Source organism: Phaeodactylum tricornutum, chromosome 12, assembly GCF_000150955.2.
Source record: "Phaeodactylum tricornutum CCAP 1055/1 chromosome 12, whole genome shotgun sequence".
Lineage (NCBI taxonomy): Eukaryota > Bacillariophyta > Bacillariophyceae > Surirellales > Neidiaceae > Phaeodactylum > Phaeodactylum tricornutum.
In genome coordinates, this window is record NC_011680.1 from 856,553 (window position 1) to 880,479 (window position 23,927).

Below are 23,927 nucleotides of genomic sequence, written 5' to 3' on the forward strand. Positions count from 1 at the left end.
GCATTCAAGCAAGCCATTACTTGTGAGACGAGTAGATCACAGCGGAGCTTCTATTGCGTTTTGTCGAGGATTGTCCATGATCATATAACCGCTGCGAATTTGGCTCGGTCGACTAATGTAGCGAACTACTAGCTAGCTATCTCTTATTTTCGGCATGTTGCCATGGCGTGGAACCCTAAGGTTGTCATGATCAGGTTTGCTCGATGTCCTTATTTTGTAAACCGTTTCGACAAATTTGACCAATAGGAATAAACGACGAAATTGTTTTCATATAAAAATAACGAATGCTACAACTCTTCCTAAAAAAGATCATCTAACTGTAAAACTGATGCCAGCTCGCTGCAGCGTTTCTCCTACGAACCAGTGACAATGGACACCCAGAACTTTGATGACCAAGCTGTCAGTAACTGATTCCATCCAACGAAGCTAGTGTGCAGCTTTGCATTTTTGAAGCAATGACCTACAGGGCAAGAGGAAGGTCGTTGATCGAAGTTATTTTGGTAAGAAATGAACAAAAACTGCGTAGAAAGCTAGTCATTCGCAGCTCTGATTGGACTGCCGCTTCGGAGAGCGGCTTTCAGCTTTTTCTACCGAGCTGTTGGCTTCAAAACGGTACTAATGCGCCATATTTCCTGATTCGTAGGCTGTATGTTTTGTGGCGTTTTTGGTGGGGTTTATTTCGGTACTTTGTGTAGGTAATTACTTCCGGGCCAAGCGAGCACAAGAACGACAAAGGCAGCGGCGAATGGCCAAATTTTCTGCAGCGCAAGGTCAGGAATTTGGAGCCGGCAGTCAAAGCGGGACATATATAGCACCGACACAGCACATGGCGAATGGTGTTCCAGTCTGAGGGACTTAACACCGATGGCCACCGCCGATTCGCCGAAATTCGGTGCTGTAGGAAACCAATCTTGGAAGTACTTTCGTACGGGGAAAATCATAACGTACATGCAATCATCGTGTGCTCTAGAGAAAAATTTGTGGTGTTCTATTTTGGTAATTTACACGTATTGAGTTTCGGTAGGGGCGGCAGGACCCCTTTCGTTCTGGGGCTGCAAGACTCGATCGTACGATCGTACTCGATCCACTCTTGCAATAGACTCGATGAGCTCCGGGTAGAACCAGCGAAGCCGTTTCGTGCACGAGAGGCGAGGTCGAGGTCCCGGAAAAAGTCAGCTCCCGCGAAAGGACCGTGTTCTCCCCTGATGTGGTGACCACCGTCGTGGTTTGCAACAACAGCTGTACAGTTCAGATTCTCGTTCACATGATTCGTCAATTGCTCGAGTGTTCTGACCCGATCGGATAGGAGGTACACGACACATTTATCTCCTTGTGTACGATTTAGAGTGAGACTTGTCAAACACTTTAGTTCTGTAGAAACGTCAGAACCGTTGTCCTCAGGCTTGGAATGTCGGGAATGTAAGGCAATGGAAAAGGGATTACTTAAACTGACGGCGTCGAGCACAGACGTGCTGTCTAAAGAAAGCACGCTCGGTCGAAGGTCAAATACTTCTCGAAAAAGCTTTGTCGTGTTTAAGGGGTCTTTCAGTGAGTATTGGACAGTAATATGTTCAAGGCAATCACACAATCGTGAATGATCGTACCATACCGTAAGTGAAATGTGAGCCTTCAGCAAACAAGTTCCGCGCTGCATCCCGCGCTGAATCGGTCGCCAACATGTCGAGGCGTCCTTTTTCGTCTCCTAAAACATTTCCCGCATCCTTCCCTAACATTTGTGGAAAGTCAACAATCTGAAATTCAGTCCAAAGGTCCACACCTTGGTGTTTCGAATCAATATCCCGCCAACGAACCTTGGAACGAGTCGGGTCGGATGGAGGACGATGAGTACTCCAATACGAAAGTGACGTTAAAGTGGTGTTACTCCCCAGCTGCTTAGGCGCCCATTCTTCCAGCGAAGGAATCCAAGATGCCTTTCGATGAAGCACCACTTCGCATTCTGCTTCGGTGTTGGCGACTAGGCAAATTTGTCTGTCGTGATGTGGCTGGCTTCTTCTCTGTGACACAAGACGACACGTTTTAGCATCGTAGTACTTCCACAAGAGAGTGCGATTGGTAACTATGGCCCAAATCATGGCATTGAAGAAATGATGTAAGCGGTTGCCGGCTTGGAAAGGACAGGAGTAGTAGCCAATGGCATACCTGCGATGGACGGCATCAGCAGGGGATTCACTTAGCATGATTGCTTGCGAGTGTTGAGCTTTGTAACGCTCTAAAGCTTGTAAAGGATGAAGATCATCACATAGCGTCCCGTTACGTCTAGGGATAACACTGTTCGTTGTGGGCGCCAAGTGAGTAGCATTCCTGTGGTGCATGCGTTGTTCATTCGGTGGTGAGGATGTTCGAAATTTCATATCTCGGTCCTTCTGTAGCTGTAGAATCACAAAAGCAACCAAAATCGCCAGAGTGGCTGATGCATTTTTGATTCTTCCATTTCTCGTCATGGAAACGGTAACTGTTTTTGTTCGACTTAATGTTCAATCTTCGTCATGGTCGCCGTTTTGTTCATGAAACCAGCTGCGATTTGCGTTTTCACTGTCCGCGAGTTGCCTGTCCTGCCCCTGTTGCTCACAGTCAGTCCTTTGGAAAAGCCAATTCGTTTATTAGACGTCATCAGGCTTTAACTGTTACTCGATTCTCTATTCGGTGGCAGTACTTTTGAAGTTGCCTACTCTACTAGCGTTGTGAATCGTCAACTATCAACAAAAATCTTCAAAATCGTCGTTGCTCACAGTCAGTCAAACTGGAAGCCTCACTCTCAATTGCTATTCAAGTGCATCAACCACATTGGCTGTAAATGATATTCCAATTTGCGCTGCCTTAACTCAGCAGCAAGGTCTCATATACAGACATGGTGGCTTGCAGAAGTACCACTTGGACAACACGCCTCCTTTTCTTGCTCATAGCCAATGTATCCGCGGCTGTCACTGCGTTTTCGCCAGCGGGAGTTGTCGTGGGGCCAAACCAGAAGACAAAATTCCACCTGTTTTCTATCGGAACCCTGACGTCCGCTGACGAGGCTACCGATATACTGGCGGAATGGGATCGCAAGTACAACGCGGATGTCCATGCACCGAAAGATCAAGATTTTGATGGATTGCGCGGTCGGCTTCCCTCCGCCATGCGGTTTCTCAATGACATGGCGGCAAAAGAGAGAGCCCAGGATATTACCAAAGGACGTGTCATGTTGGGAATTTGTGCATCATCTTCTGGAGAAGGGTTGGCGACACTCAAATCATACGTCAGTTCGTTGGAACTGCCTCGGGGTTTGCTGCATGGTATGGATAAGGACGGAGTCCCGCTCGACATTTCAGGAGGTGTATACATCAAATACAACACCGGAGGGTCGCTGACGTTTTCGGAAATTCGAAAATCAGGTCTGGGATTTGACGCTCTTTGGAAACCGGGCGATGCTCTACTGGAAACTTACGATGGATCATATCGCGGAGTCTACTTTCAAGTAGAGCTCGAAGACAATGTCTTTCGACAATACCTAGTCCCATTGGACACCTTCGGACCGATCTAGTAGAGCGCAGAGAATTCCCACATTCGGAGAGACTAACGTGCACACATTGTTGATCCAACTAATGATGTTACGTCAGGATACTCCATATCGGAGTCTGCAACAGTCTGAAAGCACGTGATAGCAAAACAGCTCAGAGAACAGCAAAACTCCACTCCAAGAAGGCCACTCAATCTAGAGACAGTCATAAGCTTCGTAGTTAATTGTTTTTCTTAACCACAATCTGCCTCCCCGTGTTTGAGGATAAAAATGATCATTCTTTCTATTCGCAAATTTTTGCAGTTGGTACGGCTTTACTTTTTGGCTTTGGGCAAATTGGACGATTTATCCTCGGACGGATCCAACAATCCAGCAGACCCTGCGATGGCCTGTGTTTGATCTTCCAGAGCCTGAAGATGACCCCGCGCCTGCTCCAAATTGACTTCTTGACCATTCAAGATATCGTGGGCGAGTCGAAGGAATCCGGCGTTTCCGTTCAGTCCTTCCGTGGCCGCGGATACGCCCTCAACCTTGATCGCTTCACAAACAGCGTCAGCTTGCACAGAAAGACCATCAACCTGCGCTTCCCACTTTCGTGATTTCGCATCAGTTCTTTTCACGAGCTGGAAGAACTCGTACTCTTCCTGTGTCACCGTTGGGGTAAGGTCTTGGCTGGCCTGCAGTAATGCCTTGCCACGTTGAGCCAATATTGACTCATTAGATTGAACCTTCTCCATTTTCTCCAGAAGGACTGCCGTACGATTTTTCAGGTCCTTGGCCGACTGCTGCAAATTCGATAGCTGGGATCGATAGTCTTCTAGAGTCGATGTGATCTGTGTGCGACGAACTTGAACAAGTTTCCTCAGTTCGAGTAAAGGAAGAACGACTTCGTTGTCACATTGCTCTTTGACAGTAATCACCACGGCCAGCGTTTCGGGTGTAATACTTCTGTACGAAGTCTGACTCCCGACAATTTTGCCCATGCTGTCTAACCCCATCTGGATCTTCTGCATCAGGGGTTTCAATATTGTATACAATGGCGGAGTCGATTCGATGAGTTGTAAGGCCTCGGCCGTAGCTGCATCGCTATTTTTTAATGCTTTCGTCGATGTAGAATCAAACACGTTTCCCAATTCGTTATAAAATTGAGCTTGGCTGACGTTGATAGGTTCTGTCGTACCGTCGGAGAGGCAGACCAAAAGCTGATGACCTGTGTCGACACTATCCGACGGAATCGCTCCCTGAATTGTAACTCCAGACGCTCCCGTTGTCCCTAGGCACGACCAGGCCGACGTTTGCACCGCCTCGTTTCTTGATTGGCCTTGTAGTTTGTTGCTCGCTAGTCGGACGGCACTTGTCGATACAGATGCAACCACCAATGGCGTAACAACATGCAAAATCGTATCTATAATCGGATCCCTTACCAACGCTAAAGCAGTGGTGTGGTTGCTGTGTCCCATCCTCAGTTTCAAATCCACGCACTCGACAACGGCTCCGAGTTTGCAAGCGATGTCGTCTAAATCGAATCGATCGACTTGACTCTCAAACGCGAAGCGAGGCAAGGCTGTCGTCGGCGACAGAACGCAAAAGTCTACGCGACCACCTTGCATCCCTACTGCGACGCCTATCACGTTGGTGTATCCAAACGGTTCAATGACGGTACGTCTCAGTGGTGTACTCTCTCCCGAAAGGGATGCAAACAGAACGGGCCCTTGTGGTTGTATCGGCCACTCCGCCACCTTCCCGGACAATCGCGCCGTGCAGAAGTGACTTTTGGCATCGTCGAGTCCTGACCCGAACACCTCCATGACATAGGCGTAGGCTGCTTTGCATTGCCGCCAGGGAGCGGTGTTGCGGTCTTTCGTTTGTTCCAGACGAGCTTGTAAATAATCCAAGGCCTCGGTCACCACAGGCCGGGGTACAACCGAGCCTTCGAAGACAATTGGAGCGGCCGTCAAAAGATCCCCCGAGCTCTTTACCAAAACAATCGACACGGCCGCAAAGAGTCGCAAAGTATGTGAAATTCCGAAGCAAAAGTCAACAATGCTATCTTGCTGGGATGGGTCATCGAGTTGCTCCGTCCTCCATACCAACGGAGCCGTGGTTTTTCCCGAAGTTCCGTGATACAAAATAAGACTGTACTCACTCAGCGCGCGATCGAAAGTGAGAATTGCTAGTGATGTGGCGGGGCAGACTGTGGCGTAGCCAAAGATGTGTTGCGGTGCTGGTCGGGTCCGGATAATACTGGATGATGTTGCCGAATTCAAAAGCAAGTGCTCTAACGGTTCCGTCACAGATACGACGCATCCTTCAACGAAAGACTGACTTTTCGATGGGCTCGTCATGAAATATTGTGAAGATGGGATGTATCCCAACTGCAGCAGAAAAACGGCATATCTCGTGTAGACACAAATCCGCGGTAAAAGACGTAGATTTGGATTGCGTTCTTCCGTAGGGGGTTGGGGCTTTCCTTCCCCTTCCACAGAGATGAGTTCCATGACTGGATCGATTTCCAGGGCTGCTCGAATCGCAGGAGGAAGTTTTGTGCGTACCATCGCCGGACTGTCAAAAGCAGTGGAAGATTCGGTACCTTCAGCGGTGTTTTGGCTGTTAGTGCCATTGTTCTCCTCCAGCGGAAGACGTTTCGTCTCGATGAAGAAATCGGACCCTTGTTGAATGAAGGAATGAATAAATCGACCATCCGGACTCGGACAGAGAAGACGAACGGAAGATAATGAACTGCAACTAGCAACATCGTGATCGCTGTGGTCGACAGGAGAAGACTGGCGTCGCAAAGAATGCTTCCTTCGCTCATCCGAGTCCCTGTCGACATGTTCGTGAGATTGTGGCGTGGATGTTGTTGAGGGAGGCGATGAAAAGAGGCCTATATTGCTACCTGTACCAGCATTGAAAGAAGCACTGTGATTGCTTGCGGTACGACGGCTTTTGTCCAGCCGATCCTCATCTTCATCATCATGGTCGTCGCCTTGTCCCCCAGTAGTTTCGCCGAAGGAAGCGAAATATCGAGGCATTTTCGCTAGATACACTTACGAATCGCTCTTTTGTCGTCTGAGCGTAACGCTCGATTGCGTTTAGAGTTGCGATTTCTTTATTTCTAAGCTGCGGCTTTCCTGTCGCACGTAAAGGAGTCGAACGAGGTGCCGAAGAGTGACAATGAATTAGGGATCAGCACCGTTGTCTACCTTACGGCAACGTTGACGAAACAGCATTTGACCTTGGCAGCGAAGGATTTGTGATGATTGGAAACGATCGGTCAACCCCACCCTAGCGTTCGAGAAAACTTGTTTTCCTTGCCCGAGGAGCGAACTACCCACCTAACTAGCAGTAGAGAAATTCTACCAGAAGTGGACAGACTGTCAAGTGGAGTCCTTCACGGAACACGGACACAGAATAGCGTTTGATGTTAACAGTAAAAACACATCAACCCAAACTTGACAAAGGCACTGACTCTCTACTAGAGCTCGAGGCAAGCCTTTCCGATTTCGCTCAATTCACAGTCAATACAGACATGCATTGCGCCGTACAAATCACATTTCCGCAATGAAGTCCCTTCGCCTACCGATCTCATCCAAGCCTGTCCCAATCATTCGCACGGTGGATTCTGTACCCGTGTCTTTGCACGCACCACCGTACCCTCGCTCTCACGATTCATCTTCACCAGTCGAACTGAACGATTTGCACTCTATTGAAACTGGGAATCACCAGAGCAAAAACGCGTATAGAAGTGACAAAGAAAGTTGCTGTCAAATATGTCAAAATAATCAGGCACGTTACACATGCCCAAAGTGCGAAGTTCTGTATTGCTCCCTTGACTGCTATCGACAGCACGGCGACAGCGACAATCCGTCCTCCAGTGCTGCTTCTTCTAGCTGTACTGAGGCCTTTTATAGTCAACGAGTTGATCAAGTCCTGAAATTAGAGATCAAGGAAAGGAAGCAACAAACCCGTGCAATGCTCAATCGATCGTTCCATCAACAGCAATTAACGCATCAGCAAGAAGGACTGATAGATACCGACAGCCACGAAGCAAGGTTTACAAAAGACGAATTGGTTCGACTGTTGACCATATTGGAACGGGATGATCTTGAGGAGCTTGATCGCTTTCTGGCCGACTATAGAAATGGGCCGGAGCTACAGATTGCCTTGGCAGAATCCATTCAAACAGGAGAGCTGAATGAGTATATATTGGATCCCTGGGAACCTTGGTGGCGAACACAGCTGGCCTCGGTGCGGATGGAGGCGGATATCGACCAAGAGAAGGCTGACGACCTGGACAGCGTTAGCCTGAAAATGGTTGAAGCTCCCCTGGATGAAAGATTACTCAATGTTCGCCAATTTAGATCTCTACGACCATCTTCTCAACCTGACACTGATCTGTCTTTCAACTTGGTTGATATATTGTACGCAACGGTGTGGACATTGAGGCTTTACCACGGACCGTCCAACGCCTTGGACGCGGCGGTGGATGCAGCGGCTAGCTTAGTAGGCGCTTCAGGCGTCTTGGGTCGTGATAAGCGCTGGGGCTGCACGGAACAAGTATTGGCCGCCTGCACTACGGAATCCACCAAGGCGGTACGTAGTGGGATCGGTTGCCACGTCTCATGGAACACCCTAACCAAGGATGTAGAGTTGTTGTGTACAAGCGTACGACTCATAGCCCGTGCTTTGTTGGAGGCAACTGATATATTCAAGGCGGCACGTCAAGTGGTCAATAAAAGCGGTCTCCAAACTGAGGTTCTGCGCTGGCGCAAAGCACGAAAAAAAGTTGAGTTTTATCTGTCCTGGTCCTTATCTCATGCTCAACGCATACCTCGCTTAAAACTAGAGATCCATCAGTGGCGTTCACACTGGGAAAGCGACAACGAAGACTTGAGTGAGGTGTTCTTACCGTCGTAAGTTACATCGTAACCAAACAACTACACCTCGAAAAATTTCGTCTGTATGGACGTGGAGCCACCGGATAACATACTGGTATAAAGCGATAACAAAAAATTACTTTCTTCTTTAAGATGCATTCGAAGACACTACCAATCGACGAAAGTGACAAACTGATGATTTTGTCTTGCGCTCAGTCCATTGTAACTATTGATAGGTATAAACTGCGATGACCATGCCATATCGGGTCGGAACACCAGGCAAGTTTTTACAGAATGATCACACGGAATTGAGCATCCGCAGTTCCCCCATCGACCTATTCCCCTCTGTTGCCAGTCAGCCCCTGAAATATTGTTTATCGAGACGGCTTGTCGAACACGGACTCTTGTTTGGTGTTCATCAGCTTTGCACAGAGCTGAAACTTTTCCTGAAGTCTCTTATTGGCGAGACATTCATTCTCCAGCTCGACGCGGTGTGACTCAAGCGATCGGCGCACCGACGCGAGATCAAAAACATCTGATGCAGTGCCGGCTTCACCATCATATGCTTTATGCAACTCGTTCCGAATATACCTGTGGAACTCGTCTACGAACGGGAGCATAAAGTAGCAATTGAACTTCGTCGTTACGCTTCTGCAAAATTGCTCCCGCCATGATCCAACAATGTGTTGTACCAGTCCACCCACCACTAAGTTTGTCCGATTGGCATCCCGAGACATTATTGCTTCTTCCATAAGTTGCAGCAGATTTTGATAGTCGCGATCAACGTTGCGTTTTCTGCTTGCCATTGGGGACAAAGGCTTTTGTGCCGTCAGTTGACCCGATGACTTGATATCCTCGTCGTCTCCAACTGCAGACACCTTTGAGTCTCCCTTCGCGCTCTCGAGGGTTGCCTGATAGACGGAAACCATATCCGTCTGGTCAGGAAGTGCACGAGTAAGGGCACCACTACTGCGCTCATCGAGGTTCCAAGTCACATATCGAGTAATCGAAGTCAAATCATCTCGACATCGAGACATAGCCTGTCAAATTGAATAGGTCCCAGCGTTAATTTTTGTTTGCTTGACTCAAGAAATGAAACAAAGGAATACTTACCGAATCTGCGCACTTCTGGACAAATTTCTCGTATATTGTACGAATCAGCTGACGAAACTGAGGGTTCTGGGAAATATCCATGGCGTTCTCTAGCGAGTCAAGCTTATTTATGTCTTGGTCTTTCTCATCCTCCTCCTGATTCCGATACGTCTTAAACTTGGCACGATCTCGGCCTTCTCGAATCATATACTCTGTCACTGGGCACAGTCGTTCCATAACGTGCGCCATCCGCATTTGTAAGGCCCAGAGCAAGGGTTCGAAGGAAATGCGAGCTTTTTCCAAGGAAATAACACAAGCAGCATGTAGAAAATTCACTCCGTCGTGAGTATCGCCTATTCCAGCAGCATTGGCGATCTCATCCTCTGAGATTACCGGGGTACGAAGACATTTTGTGGCGAGGTGGAATTCTCTGAGAGTTCGGTGGTATTGAGACCCTCCGTACAACCGATGGTCTCGGTTGCCAACTTCAGACTCAACAAGACGATCCCACGTACGATCGGACACAGCCATCGGACTACCTTGTACATCTAAGTGTTTCGGAATGTGAACATTGTACGTGAGCAAAGCATAAAGGAATTGAGAATTCAAGCTAAACGACACGTACCATGGAATGAACCCGAGACAGATGTTTCTTGACCCAACGTTTCTCCAAATAGAGTGACGGGAGCCACAATGGTACCCTGCATGGCCTTCCGCAGATTTGCACAGAATTCGTCGCAAAATGCGTCTGCGCCAGCCTTCAAGCGGTCGACAGAAAGCGCTTGCAATTCACGATCGCAAGCTTTGAGTTTTCGTTCGGTCGAGGAATACTCAGCTTGCAACATCGGGATAATTTTTCGAACGTTTCGACGATAGCACTCATCTACCCGCTCTTCCAAAAAGGTGCGAAGTTTCTTTAAGCCGACGCGCGTAGTTAGACTCGTTTTCTCCTTCTTGTCAACCTTCCCGAGTCGTCGCAGCCGAGAGAGCACCACATTTCTGTCCGTCTGCTCAGTGTCCGCGCAAGCAACTACAAAGTCTTCGTCACTATCAAACAAAAAGTCGCCATCCATGGAATTATGATCACTCATGCGCCCAACGCGACCGCTTGGAACAGAAGTAAAAAAGGGACCTCCGAGCTTATTGGGACAAACGCTGTCCAACACTGGAGCCCTCAAAAAGTCCTCAACGTCTGCTGGGTTACCAAATTGCGGCACCTTGGTATCAAACTTTGTGTTAACAATGACCGTGCGTGAAAGGTCTGGGTCAGCTTTCTGGACTACTTCCCGAGTTTGTCCATGCTTCCAGTCGCTCGTATCTTCGACGCACAGAATGATGTAGTCTTCGCACTTCATCTTTTCAACTACTAGTCTTTCTGCTTCCCTCGCCGAGGCTTGCAACGCCCGTTGCTGAGCAAGTGCTGCATTGGCACTACCTGCCCGACCCTTGGGAACTCTTGGTGCTGAGATAAGTCCGGGTGTGTCAATCAGAATCATGTTTGGACAATGCTTGTACTCCATTCGCATGTTGATTTCTCGAGGGTCGAAAGACCTCAACGGATCGCGTTCCAAACGCTGGTTCTCTCGTTCAATGTAGGCCTGGATTTCTGTCAGTGTTTGCGGATGCTCGACACCATCCTCTCCGACAAGAAACCATCGGGGCTCGTGGCACTGAGGATTGTACTGCATACGTAAAGCTACCGGTCGTCGCGTTTTTGTTCCGCCTCCAACTTGATTGAATTGAAAACCCATGAGTGCTTCGATAAGTGCTGACTTTCCGGAAGACTGGTGTCCTACTACAACAACAGCTGGAGAGTCGAACGGCTTATTGTAGGCCTGTAGAGAATAGTGAAGTGTGTGAGCGAGGCCCTGGATTCTCAGTGTCTCCATTCAGTATGGAACCATCTCAATCTCTCACCTGCGCAAGTGTATGTAGCTGATTGTAGGCATCGTAGAGCGCCCCCTTTCCCTTTCCCGACGACAATCCGTCTTTATTCTTGCTGGGGAACATGTTTGTTTGAAAGGAAGGCATTTCAAAATCATTTGAATTGCTGCTACCGCCGTTCAAGGACGACGAGCCTGCCGGGGACGATCTGTCAAAGCCCCGTTGCTGGTAGTCATTCTCGTCTTCAAAGTAATCCGAATCCTCAAAGTCCGAGAACGCGAAAGGCAGCTCTTCGTTCGCGGGAAGTATGTCGTCCCATTCCGAAGTCGAAGCGGTTGTCTTCGTTCTACGAGAGGGGCGAGAAGGTTTGTAAGCCGACGAAGCTCTGTTTGACGATGATCGCTGCGGGGTTTTTCCCCGTCCCGGCTTGGCGCAGTGCACGATTAATGTTGTCGCAGCGAAAACCGTCGCATAAAGCGGAACTAGGTACAGGCTCTTCGTTCTCGGCCTCATGGTCATGTTTGCAACACTCCGGGACGCGTCCTTTGGACAGCAAAGGTGGAGTGCGAAAGGTTTGAACAATGGTCGAAATGATGGCTTTTACATGTGCAAGCAAAACCTTGATGGCGTTCGATGAACAACTCAAATCGTTCACTTGTTTAACGCGATTCACAAATAAATACACTTTGTGACATGGAGTTTCAAGTCTGATCATTCGTTTTTCTACAAGTATTATTTATGTATATTCAAATATAGAATGCCGTTGGGATGTATGTCGAGATTTTCAAAAAATCGTGACTGCGCTCGAAACGCTCACCGTCAAATTGAATACCGGTACTTCGATAGTTTTAGGATTGAGTTTGTATGTGCTCCATGAAACTTTGTACGATACGTACACGTGAAACCCAAACCTCGTCTCCCTCCAAAGCGCGTATGCCGACAACAAAAACCTGCGGGTATGAGGACGACCGCATATCCTTTGCATTACTATAAACGCGTTCTATCGTACTACCTACCTACCTACCTACCTACCTTATAGTAATAGTTATTGAAGCTTTAGAGCAGAGAGTAGTCATTAGCTTTGTTCTACTCTTCTAGCTCTCTTTAGAGAATGCTAATTAGCTCGTTGGTGTCGACAACAGAAATAATTTGGAACCGTCGGCATCTCCACTGATCGATAGTCGCGAGAATCACCGACTACCCACTTCTACACTCCATTCGTGTCGATTCCTCATTTTTTCTGATTACAGCTGCTGAACGCAATCACGGAAAATCGGGAAAGATCTTGAAGTGTACGAATTTGAGCAATATGTAGCCCGTAGCTCCTATTACCAGGTACCGTCCAACGAACAAGTCAAAGGCTTCGAAAACTTCTCGTACGAATCCCAGGACTTGTCCGATGATCCGTGCGGTCCCGCTCACGGCCACCAAGACAATACCTAAAGGGCTGGCCTTGGTCAAGTCGAATTCACTCACGGTCACTTCTCCTTCTTTCGGTTTCGGAGGTCCAATTATTCGCGTCTTGAAGGGACCAAAACCAACGTCCAAGGTCACTGGCTTGCCCACGGCCCGATCATACGCGAACCCGCCAAAGAGCCGAAACGGTAATCCCACAAGGATATCCATGTAAACCAGCACTACCGTCACGATCTTGGTGGAACCGATCAAAATGAATGTCGTCGCTAGGGCAAATATGGAGCCAGCCAGAAAGGTTTCCACCGTCTCGTGCAAGGGCAAAATCCAACTGAGTCCGTTTTGCTGGATAAACGGACCAATGGCTTCTTTGAAGAAACTCTCGACCACACAGAGTTCCAAACGGATGCGCAACAATCCACCCGATATGAGAGGTCCGTACTCGACAAAGTTTTCTTCGCCAACGACGGCAGTCGTCGTTGATTGCAAAACTCGGTAAAAGCCGTCCGAAGCGGGACAGACGGGTTGAAAGTTATCCGGGTTCATTGTACCTTGCGAAATAAATTTGTTTCCGGCGACCTGCGCCGATGCTTCGAACGGAACAAGTGCGGTCGTGGTAGCAACGACGGCAGCGGTTGCCACTGGTCTTGGCCTAGTTTCGACCGCAGTGGTGGGAGTAGCTGGATGACGGTAGTACGAAGCCACGCGTCTATCGGCGGAGGAAGCAAAGCCCAGTGGATCGAATGTGCCAACTTTCGTCATAGTGGGACGCGCGGCTAGTCTCGTCGCGACACCCAGCCGTGTACGTGCTACCATACCGTTCGAACATGACGATTGATGAAACGCCAAAGTTTTGAGGCAGAACGCTTCCGCCCAAAGCGTGACGATGAGAAAGATGGTCCATCGCATCGTGCAGGCGTTTCGCTCTGAGTTAGACAACCTGTAGTGTATGGTGTTTCACAGTCCGAGGATTGCTAGCTAGCTTGGCCCTGCCTCTCTCACCAGAAAGTTGAGGTGTCGCACTTGCTGTTGAGCGAAAGGAGTCTTCACCAGAGCTCTAGTAGAGTAGACTAGAACAGGTTCCGGTCAACAGAGTATTCGTTTGCTCTGTGCATACGTGATGGAGCCAAGCTCATTCGGCTCGACTGGCTAGTCGGTCGGTTGCTTTGGATGCGGATGACACGGATAACGATCACGGCTCTCACAGTCGAACATCTCTCTACTAGCTCTAGAGAGTAATAGGTAGTACAAGGAACCGTGAGTAGTACAGGTATGTGGTCTGTCTGTGACTGTGTAATTGGATACTTGGTGGATAGGATGGATACGGAGACTGCGCCTACCTGTATTTCAGGAGAGAGAATAAAGAATTCAGAGTTTCGTCGACAATTATACTTCAAAAATGCTAGACTTTGAATCTTGCGTATAGGGGACCTGGAGGAGGAGTCCGACATTCCAAGTCTCCCGGAATAACGTAGGGTACCTCACACCTATTTGACCTGATATTGGGTAAGGTCATCCCCACATCTACAGTATTAATACCTCAACCCCGATTTGGAGCGTTTTCCCACGCTGTTTGCGTACGACCATGGAGCAAGAGACTCGCGACGCATCTGCGTTGATAGCGTCTCTGCAACAAGCTTGTCGACGCCCACTTTTTGTGGATATCGTCGCTAGCCGAGCGAGATTGGCCAAGAAACGTGCGTCTGGCGTTGTGAATGAGGACGATCCGACCAGACGAAACGAGCCGCTGCCACCAGACGCTTCGACTTCGGCTCAGACGTCGACGCAGCTCCAATCCCGAAAAAACGAAGCGAAACCAACGCAAACATGGATCGAGGTAGGAGCCTCTCATCTGTCGGTCTGTGTAGAATCTCAGACAAGGCGAGTCACACATCGTTCCTCTTCTCACATTGCCTTCTTCTGTTTCGCCTTTGGCGACGACCGACTCCGTATACGGCTACACTATTTGTGCACGTTCCTCCATTAGCTTTTACAAGAAGCTACCTCCCTTTTACCCGTCTTGACTGAAGATCAGCACGGGGAAGTTTTGCGTTTGGCTTCGATTTTGCTTCTCGGTTTTGTGCTGCCTCATTCGACTGGCAACGAACTCTGCTTGTTAGAAAATGCTCCCCGACACAAATATCAGACTGCCGAAGGTTCCGAGCTTGACGTAATGGCCGGTGACGACTATATCCTACAGATGCCCCTAGAAGATCGCCTATCCAAGGCTGTACATCACAATGATGCCAACGAATTTGGTGAATACGATACCCTCATGGATCCCTTTGTCGAAGTGGCTTTCCATCAATTCCTTTCCGAAGGGATCACGCCCTTGCTGGAACGAAGACCTGCCCATCGCACGCAAGTAGACCTATGGCATGTCATCGCTATGATCATTGACCCTCGGCCACTCTTGGAATCTTTGCCAGACCGACTACAACGGTTGAACGACTCGCACGCCGCGTATTGGTTGAAGACACGTCGCCTCATGCAAAGCACGACGCCAGTCCACTTTCAAGCAAATTATGATCACCGGTGGCGTCTTGCGCAACTCGTAGCTCGAAGCGCGACTTGGCCGGTCTTGGAGGATGAAACAGCGACTGATCCAGTGGGGCCACTTTTGTACGGTGCCATGTTTCATTTGCAAACCTCGCTCCGCTGTTTCGGTCAACGCGCCATCTCCAAAAGAGATGCCCACATAGCACACTGTGCACTCGTTTCTATGGCCTGCCAAGCTCGAAACGTACCTTTGCTGCTGGAAGAATGGCGTTATTTACTGCACCTTACGATAAAAGATCGTAGTTTGTGTCCGGTGGATGACTGCAGTCGGAGCGAAACATCCGAACAAATTCTGCAACCCGAACTGCCGCTTCCACGGACGTCGTCGAGATTTTGTCCACACGTGGCACGGGGACGTTTGTTAGGAAACTTTGCCGTGCGTAGTGGTAGACGCGGAACATCGGAGCCGGATCTATTTGTACAGGAGGCCTTGCGCTCTTTGACGGATGTGATTGAATGGCAAACCGACTGTTGGGACGCATCTGACGAGGCAATAGTCACTGAGGACTCGAGACTTTATCCACCTTGTTTGCTGGAGTCGCTTCTTTGCGCCACGAAGCAACTCGCATGTTTCCGCCCTGCCGTTAATGAGGAAGTAGTGCAGTGTGCTATTCAACTGTTGCGGCATTCTCATTGCGGTATAGCGTCGGAGGCCGCAAACATGTTAGTGATGGTTTTTCACTATGCTCCTAAACACTCGGTCGACAGCTTTGTCTTCAAAATCTTGGAATCAATCAAATTAATAATGGAGCACACCGCAAAATCGCTGCTTTTTGTGGAGGATCTAGTGGGGTCACTTGCTCAACACTCCCCTCCGTTTGCTTCGAATCTCTTTCTTCATCTTCTAGACAAGACAAGCAAAGTTGCGAATCGAGAAGCAATCGACCGTCTGGTGGCAATGGTAGCGACCAACTGTCCTATGGTGGTAGCCAGAAACTACAATAAGCTTTTTACAATGTTTCAGAATCGAACAGAGCTGTCGCCTCACATCGCAGTAGCACTCTTATCGAGCCGCCAAACCTATTTTTTCAACGCGGAAAGTGACAAACACGACAAAATCACACAGAACATTGTTTCTTTGGAAGCCAATGGGTGGACGCTTTTTCAAATTGCGCGGCAGTGCCTCTTACTTGGGAACTTTGCCCAAGCATTAACTTTGTACAAGGCAGTCGCATCTTCGTTTCTGTTGAGTGAAAAAAACTACGTGTGGGTGTGCGCTCTCGAAAAGATTGCTTCCGGTGAAGCCCTTTTGATACAGCATGGGGCGACAGGAATCCCCCATGCTGCAGAGGATCTACACACGGCTGTATCATACTTGCAATTCTTGCAATCTTTTTCCGACGTGCGTAAAGAAGGTTTCTCGTTCCAGATTCGGTTTCTTCTATTGCGCCTTGACTTTCTCGACCTCGTCACCATTCTTCGGCATCTGACGATGCAAATGCGATTGACGGCAAGTGGTCCAACCAAACATACACGCTCGTACAATCATTTGCGCAACACCATCATCGGGTTCGGTGCGCTTGCCTCTCGGTATAAGGGCGCTTTTCAACGCCACGGAATGTGCTTTAAATACGGATTTTCCGGAACGTGCTTGCGTGTATTGGAAGTGCTGTCGAGCATGATGAAAGAAGCTTCCGTTGCGGTATTCTTGGACATCATATCGGTACCGATGAAGAAGGATGTTCTTTCCATTGACATTCAGTTAGGAGATGCGAGAGATCCCTTGTCTATGTTGCTACGACATTTGGATGAACTCGTTGTGCAACCGATGAGAATTTCGGTCGACTCTGTGGCACGAGCCGCAGCCCTGCTGGAAGTCATTGAAGGAGTCCTGATGGTTCCCATCCCTTTTCCCAGGGACTTTATGTGCCTTTCACCGACTATACCTGCTTTTTTACGATTGTCAGCCCAACCGGAAGAATTTAACGAGCACGGAGTACATAGATTCACAACAATTGAGGCGCACCCATCAGTGGGGTTTTCCTTTTGTGCAACGGGTCGCTTTCCACAAGCTTTGCTACAGCAATCGAAAAAACACGTATCTAAAGCTCTCATCTGGTATCAAGTCTATTATGACGGACCTTTGCGCGAGGATGAGTTCCAACCAGACGAACAGCTGGATGAGTATCATCTCACCCCACCAATACAAGCATCCATCGCGGCGAAGGTGTCTCTGCTTTCTACTAGCTCACCGGCTGTGGCACCTCTTTCTTTGGATGGTTTCTTCTTCATTTCAATAGACTGTCCGCCTTTGTTTGACGAAGGTTGGTACAGCATCAAAGCATGCTTGGGTGGCAGAGACGTATCAGGAGGGGAATGGGAAATACCCACGAACGGACGGACGCAATCGATTTCAATTCGAAACACGCGGTCGAGATGATGTCGATTTTTTGTCTCACAGTCAATCAGTTCAGGATTCGGGGTGGGATTATTTTTCGCGTTGTTGGTTACATGTTAATTCGAAGCTCTCTTCTTTGTCTACAATGTAAACTTGACAAATATATTTTTGTGATACGTTTGAATTTAGCGTAGTTATATACAGAAAGGGTTTGTAACACAGAGCAAGCAATACACGACGCTGCGTTACTAACAGTAAGCAGGTTATGCCTGGATACAGCAATGCATGTGGCATGGCCACAAACAACTCACCGCCGAGGGTAGTAGACTCCTTAAAACCCTAACCCTATTCATTTTCATTCGCCCGATTTCCTTATGGCTTACAGTTAAAGCCATCTGAGAGCCCTGCAAGCATTCCCGATTTCCTGATTCCAGTTTGTGGAAACGAAATCATTGCCTAATCTCTTGAAAAGCTGATCCTGGCCATGGGATTTCCAATCGCAATTGGTGCCAAATCGGTATCATATCAAGGAATAAGGTCACCAGAACCGATCGAAGAAGTCTCGGAAGATGGAGTGACGCTCAGTCCTTTCTTTGGACTACAACGCGCCCCCACTGTGGCGCTCGGCGTCTCTGGCGACAAAAAGCTGCAGGCGCTTGTTTCCATACATTTTTACGAGGTGGTGAAACATGAGAGTGGATCCAAAGTCCATGGAATAGCCGAGGTGTGCGTTACGATTTCACCGCTGTCGGAGCACTTTTCAAGGTCTCGATTCAGGGAGAGTATCTTCCGAGTACGCATGCCGCACAGCTATGAGCGTATGCCTGCTGACAGCTCAAACGAAACCTCCCAGAAATTTGAAGCACATTCAATCGAGCCTCATATTTTATTTACGAATGATGCCAAAAATCTGATATGCATTATACCGACAAACAACGGCCAAAATTCAATGGCGGTTCTCTTTCATATTCGTAAGGTCCATGGGAAAAGTATCGCCATTCCAGGTCACAATGGTCGCTTGCCGGCCCCTCCGTATCTTCTCAATGTTCCCGCACAAGTACACAAAAAAATCTCAGAGGCCTTGGTGGCGAAAAATCCATGTTTACTCGAGACGAGAGAGGAAAGCGACGATTTCAGAGCAACGAGCGCGACGGCACCACCCAGCGCCAAGTCTATTCTACTGGTCGGAAGCTCGGACGGCCGTATTTTGGCGGTATCTTTACGACCATTTCAAGTTCAGGGAACCATTCATATGCCCAACGACGATAACAGCACTGCAGTCTTGGCTTTGGAGTCGTGTGTAGGGGCTAGTGGTCGTGCAGACGATTTCGGGCGAGTTGCTTGTCTAACCGACAACGGACTTGTCACGGTCTTCGACTTGCGACGATTGACGGACTGTGCTTTAACAGGAGCTCTCTCCGAAACCAAGAAAAGCACTTTGAATTGTACAGGAGCAGAATTTGCGTATGCAGATAACGATGCAGTAGGCATGTATACATTGGACAAAGTCTGTGAGATAGAGAAGAGGCCCTTCGAATGTTGTAAACTTCTTTCGGATTTATACTTGGCAGTTATGGAAATCCTACCAGATAAAAGCACTGTTTCGGTTTGGGCACTTTGCAGTGGTGGACAGACTTGCTGTATATCGGAGTTGCAAGTTACTAGGGACAACCTGCGCGAAAGTGCCCACGCTACATTTACTCTGGCTTGCAATCGCTCACCCCATGCGCCTACTTCCGATATGATGCCACCTCTGAATTGGAGGTCAGCCATTGGTTTGGACTATGACCCAGTGAGTGGTTGCCTTGCTGTGAGTTCTATTTTGAAAGCTCGTGACGACAGGAATCAATCATTTGGCTCGTCTAATTCCGAACCTTTCGTGAGTCTATGGAGCTGGAAGCTCAATGTCCAGGGGCTCACAATTGCACTATCCAAGAAACCTAACAGCTGTTCACTGCACTGTCCAATGCACCCTGTCTCACGCTTACTCTTCGCGGCCAGCACTGACATCAGCGCGAAGAGCAATACAATGTTCAAGGTCACGCACGTCATCGGATCTGCGAATACGAAATCTTCGTTTCTGCAAAAGGAAATATTTGATATTGGGATTTTGTCGCCCTCAGCCGACATACGTTTATGCCGCACAGCTCTTCACAAGACTAACTCACTGCTCCTTTCATCGAGGTCTGTGATTTACCCTAAAGTGTCGAGATCGGCGACCAACGACGCGATAGAAGTCGACTGGCAGGAATCAAAAATACCAATCGAATACACTAGTTCATACGGTGCTCCTTTGACGGGCTGCATTGGGCATCGCCGAGGATTGTCTGTCGCCGTCGCCAGTGATAATGGACTATGCCTGCTTGATTGTTCGGAAAGATCAGACGGCAATACCGTTCGTTCGAAGTGGCGCCATTTTGGAAATGCAGTAGAGGAAAGTTTGTTCAAAGTCACTGCAATGGAGTGGTGGGAAGGTGTAGCTATTCCTTCCGCTAACGAAATGTTTCAGGACGACTTGCTCTTGGCTATTATAGAAGTTCATCACGATGGGAAGGCTGTCGTGTGTCTTTCATGCTTCTCTCCGCGACGCCTTGACTTTGGACATCAGCTTTTATCGTCGCAATCAAAGGGTGTAAATAGCAAATGGGGAATCAAGCTTTCTGATCGATTTTCGTCCGCGCGTCTTGATATTCTACCAGAACCAAAGGCAGACTCTGAAATCAAGTTGTCGGCAGCAACAACGCGACGCGCTGTCATTTTGATATCTGACGCGTCCGACGCAGCGGCCTACGAAGTTTACCAACTTCAAATTATTGAAGGCAATTCAGCTGGGTTCGCAGAATCATACTTAGACCTGCAACCGTTCACTGTAGTTGGTAATTGTGCGTCTGTCGGAACGGTGGGATCTTGCTGTGATTTATTTCTAGCTGGTGCTTCGTTTCGCTTCGATTGTCGTCAGTTTGAAAGCTTTTCTGCAGACGACGGCCTCTATGTAGCTACATTGGGTATTATCCGACCGGCAACTGGCGGCGTCGACGCGATTGCAATTTCTTCTAACTCCGTTACTGCCTTTGGAAAAGTAGTCGAACGATTTCCCTCCGTCGATCCGAAGATTTCGGAAGTCGTAAACTATTGGCTTTCGACCATCATTTCGGATGCCGACCGAGTATACTTCTTTTGGTGTCTGCAATTGGCCAACGGTAGTCTCATCACTTGGGTAGTGCCTACCTTTCCCATTGACATGAAGTATAACAACCTATCTGGTCCTTCGATTGCGTCAAATGGATGGCCTTTTCTTTCAAAAGGGTTTGAATCTGTTCACCCTAAGGTATCGATTTTGGGGCAAACCTCTAAGGCCGGTACGTTGTCGAAGTGGATGCAACAATCGAGTTCGGGAACGCGCACCGATTTTCCCTTGGGCTGCGTTCCCGGATCATTTTTTGGTTGCTTGTTGAGATCGATGCAGGCGTGCCGCAAGCTTCACCAATCTGTTTGCCTAGAGAACGATAGCGAGCCGTTTCGACTGGATTTCCTGGACCATGATGTACTTTACCCGGGCGACCTTGTGTTGTCGCCTCCAGTGTCGATAACTTCGGTTTACTCGTTGCTCCTTAATTCGAATGACTGTGAGTCGAGTCACAATGCATTTAGTTCGAAGCTTTGCCAACGACAAATACACAAAGGTTTGCATCTCGATCCTTTTGCAGACTCATTTGGCCTGTCTCTTCAGCTTCTTGTTCTTCGCACGGCGGAAGCGCTAGCCTCGTCGAAGGTGAGCCTCGGAGGAAATACACCTGAAGCAATAGATGATGTCATGGTGATGTTTACGAGACTAGTAAATGCAATTCGAAGCTCGTTGCAACCACTGAACGGCGCAGCATTGTTCTTGGACGTGGGGCGTCAGATTGAACCGAGCTGCTTGGCGACTCTATTTCCGTTGCCTTCAGCTCGCAATGGAAGTCATACTTTATTTCGTGAAATGGAGGACATTCTTTCTATATTTCTGGCGCATGGAACTATTTCTTCTGCAGTTAAATCACTACCCCTGCTGCTTAAAGACGGCTTGTCGAAGTCGATGTGTGTCATCATGTTTCAGTACTGTCTGAGAATATTAAAGACGAGTCTTAATTCTTACAATTCTTCGCTACCGGCAGAAGTACGCTCACTTGGTGACATATTCCGATACGGACTTCGACTGGAACGATTGGAAGACGATGAAAGTGATTCGTTACAAACTAGGCTCACAAAATCGGAATCTTTGTCGGATACCGAGTTTGTCGAGCCGCCTGACGAGGGATACTCATTGCTTTGTGGAATTTTTGGAAGACAGCGTATAGTTAAAGAGCAGGATTTAGCCAAGGCTGTCGACGCTTTCATTGATCGCGGCTTCGACCTCGACCTTAAGCAAAAGGAGGTCAGTCTTTGGTGGAGAACTTGCGATGAAAGTGAGTCCAAACGGCGATCGTTTGAGAAGGGATCAAGTATTACAGAAGCTGCGAGTCGGTTTGTGCTTGACGCACTTGCCGACTTTCCATGTCAGCCTTCCGCTATGCAAGACTGGAAACCGGTCATCGCAACTTCGTGGATTCTCGTCGGCGAAGGTATAAAAAGCCTTCCTATGTGCACTCACGATGAGTTCAAGAGGCTCGTTGAGCGTCAAACAATTTGCTCATTGAAGGCGGCACTACCAAAAGAACTCAAAGTCAGTGGAAACTTTACTCAATATTTTGTATCATTTACGCAAGGACTTAATGCACAGGCTAGCCCGACGGAAGCCGGATATGTTTTGGATGTTGTGTTGGTTCTCCTGTCCAACTGGGAAAGCTGCGCAGCCGAGCTTCCCGGCTTAGCTCTGCTAGCAATTGTCGTTGCTCATGGAGCGGATCGAATTGATGAATTGGGCTTCGACCGAAATATGAAGGATCATCCTTTGTGGTGTTCGTATCTCGATTCGCAAAAAAAGTGATTTCATTTTTATTTTGAACTCACGGTGACTTTTTTGGTCTTTTTATAGACATGACGAATCTTATCAAAGCACCACATTTGAACCATTATTTGATACCTCGTTTTGCCCTGTGCTAACATAATCATCGATAGCTCTATTTTCTTTACGAGGACCTATTCGGGTTTCGTTCCGCCTCACAGTCAGTAAACCCTGTTCGGCTTCACTATCAATTCCTGTATTCCGACCTAATCAAAGATTTGCTGATTCGGAGCCACTCACTTTTTATGAATATTTTTGAGCACGAATCAACACCTAAGTATGGCCTGAAAGCACATAAATGGGCTTCATCATCATTGTCTTTCATCGCGTAGATAAAACTTTAGATCGATTTTGAACAAGTAGATGTAATAGTTCTCAACTGGTTTTATCACTTACAAAGTATTTCGCGCTCAAAAATGGTACTTAATCGCGGATGAATGTAAGCCGGAACAGGGGAATCGCGGACTCAACGTGGCCCGAATGGGGAATTTCCTCTACCAGAAAAAACTCGCAATCAAGAGTTTTATCTGGATTGCTTATCCAGTATTGTTACAGACAAAAATTTGGAAATGGCTGTAACTGTGCGATAAACCCGGAAGTGATTTTCTTTTGACAGGGAATGCCCGTTCTCTTGAATTAAAATTAGAGAGAAGTGATGTTGTGAGAAATCCAATAGAGTAAAACTCTAACTATACAAAATCTGCCCAATTCTGGCCCAGCCCAATGGGGCAGGAAAATTTTGCCCCGTTCTATATATATTTTGAACCATTCTATGTGTATTTTGCCCTAGTTACGAAATTAGTTGGCCGTCGTCAAAGGGTCTTGAAGACTTTCTTATCGAGTCCCGTAACAGGCACACGTACATGAAAACCAAGCTTGATTTGTCACTGTCAATGGAGATGTGGATTTTGCAGACTGTTCGCTTTTGATCTCTTCTTCACTTTTTCCCTCAATCACCAACATTATGTCTATGGCTTCCACCACTGTTTTCGAAGCAACCCCGCGCGCCTTTGGCGAACGCAGTTTCGGTCTGTCGCCAGATGACGAACGCTATAGGGTTTTACAGGTGCAAGCGTTTATTTCAGAGCACGGGTTGGACACTTCCATTCAAGTTGAGTTCAATACTACGTGCCGAGGATTGAGGAAAGGAAGTTCTGCTATAAAAGAGTACAATTATTACTTGCAGAATATCTGTGTATTTTCTGGCCTGATTGGTGATTACCAAACTGACTGTCTCTTTGACAGAGAGCTGTGCCCACG

At 48.0% G+C, this 23,927-nt stretch overlaps 7 protein-coding genes across 7 annotated transcripts; 3 read left to right on the forward strand and 4 right to left on the reverse strand.

The window, feature by feature from the left end:
* Nucleotides 1-988: 988 nt before the first annotated feature.
* PHATRDRAFT_47224 (predicted protein) lies at nucleotides 989-2,466 on the reverse strand (the record flags this gene model as incomplete). The annotated part of the gene is made up of 2 exons (XM_002181421.1): nucleotides 1,605-2,466; nucleotides 989-1,522 (listed from the first exon to the last, which is right to left on the reverse strand). The coding sequence occupies exons 1-2, from the start codon at nucleotides 2,460-2,462 to the stop codon at nucleotides 989-991; spliced, it is 1,392 nt and encodes a 463-aa protein (XP_002181457.1). The 5' UTR covers nucleotides 2,463-2,466.
* A 652-nt stretch (nucleotides 2,467-3,118) lies between these two features.
* PHATRDRAFT_47226 (predicted protein) lies at nucleotides 3,119-6,658 on the reverse strand. Its single transcript, XM_002181422.1, has one exon. It carries the CDS (start codon nucleotides 6,550-6,552, stop codon nucleotides 3,835-3,837), a length of 2,718 nt encoding a protein of 905 aa, XP_002181458.1. The 5' UTR covers nucleotides 6,553-6,658; the 3' UTR covers nucleotides 3,119-3,834.
* Nucleotides 6,659-7,081: 423 nt separating this feature from the next.
* Nucleotides 7,082-8,437, forward strand: PHATRDRAFT_47227 (predicted protein; the record flags this gene model as incomplete). The annotated part of the gene is made up of 2 exons (XM_002181242.1): nucleotides 7,082-8,113; nucleotides 8,234-8,437. 2 exons carry the CDS (start codon nucleotides 7,082-7,084, stop codon nucleotides 8,435-8,437), a joined length of 1,236 nt encoding a protein of 411 aa, XP_002181278.1.
* Nucleotides 8,438-8,524: 87 nt separating this feature from the next.
* On the reverse strand, nucleotides 8,525-11,585 carry PHATRDRAFT_21455 (predicted protein). The gene is made up of 5 exons (XM_002181423.1): nucleotides 11,407-11,585; nucleotides 10,109-11,324; nucleotides 9,675-10,037; nucleotides 9,511-9,599; nucleotides 8,525-9,437 (listed from the first exon to the last, which is right to left on the reverse strand). The coding sequence occupies exons 1-5, from the start codon at nucleotides 11,518-11,520 to the stop codon at nucleotides 8,772-8,774; spliced, it is 2,448 nt and encodes an 815-aa protein (XP_002181459.1). The 5' UTR covers nucleotides 11,521-11,585; the 3' UTR covers nucleotides 8,525-8,771.
* A 1,051-nt stretch (nucleotides 11,586-12,636) lies between these two features.
* Nucleotides 12,637-13,992, reverse strand: PHATRDRAFT_47229 (predicted protein; the record flags this gene model as incomplete). Its single annotated transcript, XM_002181424.1, has 1 exon — nucleotides 12,637-13,992. The coding sequence occupies exon 1, from the start codon at nucleotides 13,693-13,695 to the stop codon at nucleotides 12,637-12,639; it is 1,059 nt and encodes a 352-aa protein (XP_002181460.1). The 5' UTR covers nucleotides 13,696-13,992.
* Nucleotides 13,993-14,371: 379 nt separating this feature from the next.
* Nucleotides 14,372-17,858, forward strand: PHATRDRAFT_47230 (predicted protein; the record flags this gene model as incomplete). The annotated part of the gene is made up of 2 exons (XM_002181243.1): nucleotides 14,372-14,623; nucleotides 14,774-17,858. The coding sequence occupies 2 exons, from the start codon at nucleotides 14,372-14,374 to the stop codon at nucleotides 17,723-17,725; spliced, it is 3,204 nt and encodes a 1,067-aa protein (XP_002181279.1). The 3' UTR covers nucleotides 17,726-17,858.
* A 269-nt stretch (nucleotides 17,859-18,127) lies between these two features.
* Nucleotides 18,128-22,736, forward strand: PHATRDRAFT_47231 (predicted protein). Its single transcript, XM_002181244.1, has one exon. It carries the CDS (start codon nucleotides 18,168-18,170, stop codon nucleotides 22,647-22,649), a length of 4,482 nt encoding a protein of 1,493 aa, XP_002181280.1. The 5' UTR covers nucleotides 18,128-18,167; the 3' UTR covers nucleotides 22,650-22,736.
* Nucleotides 22,737-23,927: the final 1,191 nt, after the last annotated feature.